At 36.4% G+C, this 7938-nt stretch overlaps 1 protein-coding gene across 1 annotated transcript; it reads right to left on the bottom strand.

Annotated features, from left to right (window-relative positions):
• Window positions 1-644: 644 nt before the first annotated feature.
• Window positions 645-1160, bottom strand: ZCCHC13 (zinc finger CCHC-type containing 13). Its single transcript, XM_006190379.3, has one exon. It carries the CDS (start codon window positions 1158-1160, stop codon window positions 645-647), a length of 516 nt encoding a protein of 171 aa, XP_006190441.1.
• Window positions 1161-7938: the final 6778 nt, after the last annotated feature.

The raw sequence follows: 7938 nt of genomic DNA, 5'->3' as shown, positions 1-7938 counted from the left end.
GCTAATAAGGTCAAATAATAGAAGCAATCAATATATAATAAAGTTACTTTGACAAGATCATAGACATTTCTAGAATCAGCTTTATTTATGCAATGAATCTCTGAAGAAATGTCAGCTCCTCAGGGTACCTTGTGTATCTAAAACAGAAACATATGTCCCCCCGCAACACATTGTCTATTCTTTCACCTGGTGTTCTTTTTCTCTGTAGCAATTGATCTTCTTCTGACACACTATGTATTTCACTTGTTAATAGATTCTAATATAGGCTTGTGTTTCTAAAGATGGTCTAATTTGTTCACTGATATAGCTCAAGCTCCTTCAACAGTGGCTGGCACACAGTGGCTCTTAACTAAATGTTGAATCAAAATGAGTCCAAAGGATCTAGAAATTGCCTAATGCTCAGGATGTTCAATAACCAGATATATCAGTGGTGCAGAAACACATTAATTATAAGACATCTACAAGTGAATAACGTTTTTTTTTTTGGAGATTTTTTTCCCAGTTCTTTCTTCTTTTAACATGGTAATTAAAGCTCACTGGCCTGGGAGTAGCCTAAATCTATCAACTTTTGGTCAGTGAAGAGGTCTTACAGAAAACAGTACAATTATCAATCAGCAAAAAGGCGGGGGATGGCAAGGAAAAAATTAAGCGGTAGCCTTAATGGGGCATTCCCGGGCTAGGTGTCCGGATTCGCCACAGCGGTAGCAGTTGACCACGCTCGTTTTGCTGCAGTTGATGGCCATGTGGCCGGTCTCGCCACACCGGTAGCACTTGACTTGGGTGCAGTCTTTCTGAATGTGGCCAAATTCGCCGCAAGAGTAGCACTTCTGCTGTTCTTGACGGTCGCAATCACGAGCCAGATGGCCTGGCCGGCCACAGGTGTAACAGCACTGCTCTCGCTCTCGCTTTGGCTCGACACAGTCTTTGGCGATGTGGCCACTCCTCCCACAGTTGTAGCAGATGTCCTCGAGAAGGTCACAGTTCCTAACGTGATGCCCAAACTCACCGCAGCGATAGCAGATGTCAGGTAGGGTGGTGGAACAGCACTGAGCCCCTCTGCCATGGTCTCTAGCTCTGCGCCCTCGAGCTCCTCCTCCTCTGGGGCATGCTCGGGCCCAGTGACCAGGGCGGCCACACTTGAAGCATTCCTTGCTGCTCATGGCTGTGGTGAGATCTTCAGGTGAGCAGGCTCACCCCCTGCCCCGGAGGCTCCGCCTCAGCTCCTCTTATTGCCGCTTGGGAAGAAGTGGCTGTTTACCTCTAGAGGCCCCAGGGACGTCACACAGGGTTTGCGCACGGCCTCACTCACGTGTCACAGGCCTTTCAACCGCCCATTCCCCCTGACTTTCCGCCTGTCTTTCAAGCCAAAAAACACTGACTGGCGTTTTCTGCATTTTGTTGTTTGTTTGTTTCTTTTCTTCCTTTCTTTTCTTTTTGAAATAAACGCTTGGGTCATTAAGTTTGAGTTTGAATCCCTTCTTGTTCAGAAAATGTGCCTCGTAGGATTTCTTTTAATTAAGACTTAGGCCTTCTTTTGGTCTAGTAGATGGTCAGTTTTAAAATAAGCACTATGGACTTAGGAAAAATACGTGTGAGATGTATCTAATCCAGTAAATGAACAAAACAAATGATAACAAATGAGAATAACCCATTTTTTAAATTAAGGAATAAAATACAAGGGTCCCTAAGGATATGAGACACATAATATAGAAAAAAAGCTGTAAAATGCCACAGTGAGATTTATTAACAACTTAGCCTATTTTATTACTGCAGGAATTTTAGTTTTTAACATAATCACCACCATTTAAGTTAGAAAACAACATGATATTACTTGGAAAATAAATTACAAATCATTTAAAATTGGATAGATTTCCTCTCTGATGTTTTCTAAGTTGTTTATATACTATATAAATCTTATAAGGATTTATAGACATGTTCATTTATATAGATAAAGAAGTATGGAAAACTAGACACTGAAATATCCACAGTAGCTATTTTGGAGCTATATGATTGAATAGGACTTTTTTCTCCTTATTTTCCTTTTCTGTGTCTTAAAATTTTTGAAATGAGTTTAGGTTGTATAATTTTTAAAATCCACAATAAATATTTTTCCTTAAGTTATTAGTTAGCTACACATTTTGCATGTGAATTTTTTTCAGGAAGCCAGGACAAATGCATTTGGTAGAAGATAGACATAAGAATAACAAATATAACACCAGCCAGAATGGCCATCATGCAAAAGTCCACAGATGATAAATACTGGAGAGGCTGTGGAGAAAGGGCAACCCTCCTACACTGTTGGTGGGAATGCAGTTTGGTGCAGCCATTGTGGAAAACAGTATGGAGATTCCTCAAAAGACTAGGAATAGACTTACCATATGACCCAGTCATCACACTCCTGGGCATATATCCAGAAGGAACCCTACTTCAAAAAGACACCTGCACCCCAATGTTCATAGGAGCACTATTTACAATAGCCAAGACATGGAAACAGACTAAATGCCCATCAACAGATGACTGGATAAAGTAAAAGTGGTATATTTATACAATGGAATACTACTCAGCCATAAAAACTGACAACATAACGCCATTTGCAGCAACATGGATGCTCCTGGAGAATGTCATTCTAAGTGAAGTAAGCCAGAAAGAGAAAGAAAAATACCATATGAGATCGCTCATATGTGGAATCTAAAAAAAACAAACGAAGCATAAATACAAAACATAAATAGACTCACAGACATAGAATATAAACTTGTGGTTGCCAAGGGGGTGGGGGGTGGGAAGAGATAGACTGGGATTTCAAAATTGTAGAGTAGATAAACAAGTTTATACTGTATAGCACAGGGAAATATATTCAAGATCTTGTGGTAGCTCTTGAGGAAAAAGAATATGAAAATGAATATGTGTATATTCATGTATGACTGAAAAATTGTGCTGTATGCCAGAAATTGACACAGCATTGTAAAGCAACTATAACTCATTAAAAAAATTTTTAAAATTAAAATTAAATAAAATTAAAAGAAAGAATAGCGAATGTAGCAGCTGGTCTTTATTTTCAATATGAGTTGATTGGAATGTGCAAATGGTTTCATAAATGCAACCACAAAGAAAAATGTTTTCAAACATTAATAAAAGTTATAGCCAAAGAACATGAGCAATTGCCACATACAGAGCAATGGAATGAGTTTTATTCCTAAACAATTAAATGGTGCTGCATAAATGTTTCCAAGTGGCAAAAATTCTCTCTGTGTTTTAAAATTTGATATATGTTTATTAAATTAACCTTATTAATTTTCATATTTAAATCCCCTTTTGGGTTTATAGCTTTATTAAAGTAATACATGCCCATAGTTTAAGGCATAGATTTTTTAAACAGCTTTGAGACATTAAGTGCGAAACACATCTTACATCTCAATAGAGGATATATGTGTGTATGTTATAACCCAAATAAGTTTAAGAAAAAAATAATTACCCTTAACGTGTACAATGTACTTTGATGTTTTCTATTCATGTTGTAAAAAAATGCTGGTGGTGGCCCATTCAGTTGATCTCTCAATTCACTAAATGATTTTAGCTCACAGAGTGATTCAGAGCTATAAATAATGCTTATAATTGTAACTTCTTGATATTTCAATTTTAGACGTCATCAATGATTTTCTATTTCAGAGAATGAACATTTATCCCTCTTTTACCTACACCATCTTTTGGTATACCTCATGCACTCACCCTCCCCCTCTTTCACCTTTCTCCTGATACTGGTTGGGTCAATATCCAACAGTTACATAATTTTAACTATGCAAATGCTACTCATGGCTAAGCCATGTTGAATTTCATCAAATGCTTTTTCTGAACCTGTTGAGTTTGCTTTGACTTTTTTCATTTGCTAGAACTACCAGTGCATTGTTGAATATAAGTTATGAGAGTAAACATCCTTGTCTCGTTCCTGATCTTAAGGGAAAAAGCTCTCAGTCTCACCATTAAGTATGATGAAGTTCCTTCCTATTCATATTTTACTAAGCACTTTTTTTTTTTATCATGAAAACACATTGGATTTTGCGAAATTCTTCTGTGTCTATTGAGATGATCATGTGGTCTTGCCCTGTAATATATACTGCTGGATTTGGTTTGCCAGCATTTTGGTGAGGATTTTACCATCTATATTAATAAGAAATACTAATCTGTATTTTATTAAAAAATAAAGTTTATTATTATTTTTTGGTTTTATTTATTTGTTTTGTTTTGGGGGAGGTAATTAGGTTTATTTATTTATTTATTTTAATCGGTTGAACCCAGGACCTCATGCATGCTAAGCACACACTCTAGCACTAAGCTATACCCTCCCCTCTATAGGTTTTTAAAATGTTTATTCTCATGATAGCTCTGTCTGGTTGTCATTTCAAGGTAATACTGACCTCAAAGAATGATTTTGGAGGGCTTTACACCTATTCTATTTTTTAGAATAGTTTGTAAAGAATTTATACTATTTCTCCTTTAAATGGTTGGAAGATTTCACTAGTAAAGCCATCTCAGCCTGGGCTTTTTTGTGGAAAGTTTAAAAATTATTAATTTAGTCTCTTTCCTTATTATAGGTCTATTCAGATTATCTATTTCTTTTTGAGGCAGTTTTGGCAGTTTGTGTCTTTCTGGGAATTTGTCTATTTCATCTAGGTTATCTAATTTATTGGCATGCAGTTTTTCATAATATTCCCTCACATTTTTTTTTTTAAATTTCTGTGAGGTCAATAGTAATGATCCCTCTTTGATCCCTGATTCTAGAAATTTGATTCTTACCTCTCTTTTTCTTCCTCAGTCCAGATGAAGGATTTTTCAATTCTGGTGATCTTTTTGAAGAACCAACTTTTGGTTTCGTTTATCTTTTCTATTGTTTTCTATTCTCTATTTCATTTATTTTCACTTTAATCTTCATTACTTACTTCCTTCTGCTTGCTTTAAGCTTAGTTTGCTCTTGTTTTTTCAGTTTCTTAAGGTGGACTATTGGGCTATTGATTTGAGCTCTTTCTTCTTTTATAATATTGGTGTTTAAAGCTATAAATTTCCCCCTGAGCATTACCTTAGCTGCATTCCATAAATTTTGATATGTTGTGTTTTCTATTTCATTTATCTCAGAGTATTTCCTAGCTTTCCTTGTGATTATTTATTTGACCCATTGGTTATTCAGGAGTGTAATGTTTAATTTCCCCATATGTATGAACTTCCCAAGTTTCCTTCTGTTACTGATTTATAATTTCATTCCATTGTGATTGGAGAACATACTTTGTATAATTTCAACCATTACATTTATTGAGGCTTATTTTATGGACTAGCATATGGTGGTCTGTCTTGGAGAATGTTCCATGAGTGCTTGAGAAGAATGTTTATTCTGCTGCAATTAGATCAATTTGGTTGATAGTGTTGTTTCAGTTTTCTATATCATTGCTGATATTCTGTCTACTTGTAGTATCCATTATTCAGTGGGAGTATTCAAGTCCTTATTATTGTTAGATTATCCATGTATCTATTCAATTTTGTCAGTTTTTCCCCATGTATTTTGGGGCTCCCTTTTAGGTGCATATACCTTTATAATTGTTATAGTTTCTTGATGAATCAACACTTTTATCATTATAAAACACCTTAACCTTTTAAATATTTCTCAGAGGTGTTACAGTTCTCTCTATACCATTACTACTCCAAAGCAGGCCTACATCATCTCTTGACTAAGTGATTTTTCTAAGATGCAGTGCTGACCACATCACTCCCTTGCTTAAAAATCTTTCTCTCCAGGCTGTGGAGAAAAGGGAACCCTCCTACACTGCTGGTGGGAATGTAGGTTGGTGCAGCCACTGTGGAAAACAGTATGGCGATTCCTCAAAAGACTAGGAATAGACTTACCATATGACCCAGTAATCCCGCTCCTAGGTTTATATCCTGAAGGAACCCTACTTCAAAAAGACACCTGCACCCCAATGTTCATAGCAGCACTATTTACAGTAGCCAAGACATGGAAACAGCCCAAATGTCCATCAACAGATGACTGGATAAAGAAGAAGTGGTATATTTATACAATGGAACACTATTTATCCCTAAAAACTGACAACACAACACCATTTGCAGCAACATGGATGTTCCTGGAGAATGTCACTCTAAGTGAAGTAAGCCAGAAAGAGAAAGAAAAATACCATATGAGATCGCTCATATGTGGAATCTAAAAAAACCAAACCAAACCAAACCAAACCAAACCAAACAAAACAAAACCAAAGCATAAATACAAAGCAGAAAAAGACTCATAGACGTAGAATACAAACTTGTGGTTGCCAACGGGGCGGGGGGGTGGGAAGGGATAGACTGGGATTTCAAAATGTAGAATAGATAAACAAGATTATACTGTGTAGCACAGGGAAATATATACAAGATCTTATGGTAGCTCATGGAGAAAAAATGTGACAATGAATATATATATATTCATGTATAACTGAAAAATTGTGCTCTACACTGGAATTTGACACAAGATTGTAAAATGATTATAAATCAATAAAAAATGTTAAAAAAATAAAAAATAAAAATCTTTCTCTCCAATAATTACTAGATAAACTCTGTTAGGCCCAAGAGAGGAAGTAATGGTTCCAAGATCAAATTCAGACAGTAACAGAGCTAGGACTACATCACAGGTTTCCCAACTCTCAGCTGAATACTCTCCTTTTACTGTGCATACCACTGAGCTGGGTACTCTGGAAAGGCCCCTCAATTTTCATTTAATTCTGCTTCTTGTGTTACAAGTTGGAAAGTCAGAAAGTCCATTTTCTATACTCACATGCAGCTATAGTTCTGGAGACAAAATAGGGTTCATCAATTAGAATCAACTCTCAAGATTTGAAAGGCAAATGTGACATCTTCCAGCTACATTTTGGCCTGTTTTTTCTGGCAAGTGAGTTATACAGTTTTATGCCAATAATCAGTTATGGTCGTGACAGTGGCAGTTTTTCATTTTGGCTTTCAGTTTCCTGATCACAGCTCTCAAGTTGTGTTCTTGAATTCATGGATCCAGTAGTAGCCTCATAGATACTAGCAACTCTGGTTAGTCAGTTCTATATTCTTCTGGGAGTTATTCCTTGAGATTCAGCCTAGAACCTGTTCCTTCTTGCCTTCTAAGTAGTTTGTAAACATCCAATTTTCTATACTAAATTTCTTCTTATGTCTAAAATCCAGATAGGTTTTCTGCTCCTTGCAATAAATCCTGATTGATACAAACATCTCCCAAATTATAATTATGACCTCCTTAAAAATTTACATGTCCTCTTAAATGATACCTGTTTGCTTTACGATATATCCTTATCGCCCATACACAAGAGTAGATCATTGTAAGTCCTAGTGTATCTCATTTTCCCTTCATCTGGCTGGATTTTGTTGCAAGAGTTCATTCTCCACATAATTTATCAGGCAGTGAATAATCAGATCAATCCTGTTTCTTGGTCTCTTAGCCATCTTGTTCACATATTCAAACTAATTAAACTTTAGCAATGAAATCAAGGCCTGTATCAACATGAATTTGTTACTGTACCATTTTCCCAGTCTCTGCTTTTCCCATTGCCTCATTCCCCAAAGTCACGAAGAACAGACCAGTTCTCCTTGTGCCAAAAATTACTGGACTCTAAGAAGACGATGGTACTTCTTATTTCTTCAGCTTTACATCCTGTAACACTAGATTTTACAGAGTTAAGGCCAGTTCCATGTCAGATTTAGTCAATGTACAATTTGCCAAGGCAAAGCTGTACTCAAGGACTGATAAGAGTATTCTTGGTTACTTTTCATTCCTGTACCCCAGCCTCAATTTAAGGTGTTCACAAGTTTGAGGAGCTCCTCTAGATCAGTCAGGAATCTACAGAGAAACAGAATCAACAAGATATCTCTATATCTCTATATCTATCTATGGAGAGAGATTAT

The sequence above is a fragment of the Camelus ferus genome, chromosome X (assembly GCF_009834535.1).
Source record: "Camelus ferus isolate YT-003-E chromosome X, BCGSAC_Cfer_1.0, whole genome shotgun sequence".
Taxonomy (NCBI): domain Eukaryota; kingdom Metazoa; phylum Chordata; class Mammalia; order Artiodactyla; family Camelidae; genus Camelus; species Camelus ferus.
The sequence above is the reverse complement of the archived record's forward strand: the minus strand, read 5'-3'. Positions and strand labels throughout refer to the sequence as shown.

Bases quoted from the DNA above. Each gene is read 5' to 3' on its own strand.
- ZCCHC13 (XM_006190379.3), bottom strand. From the start codon at position 1,160: ATGAGCAGCAAGGAATGCTTCAAGTGTGGCCGCCCTGGTCACTGGGCC.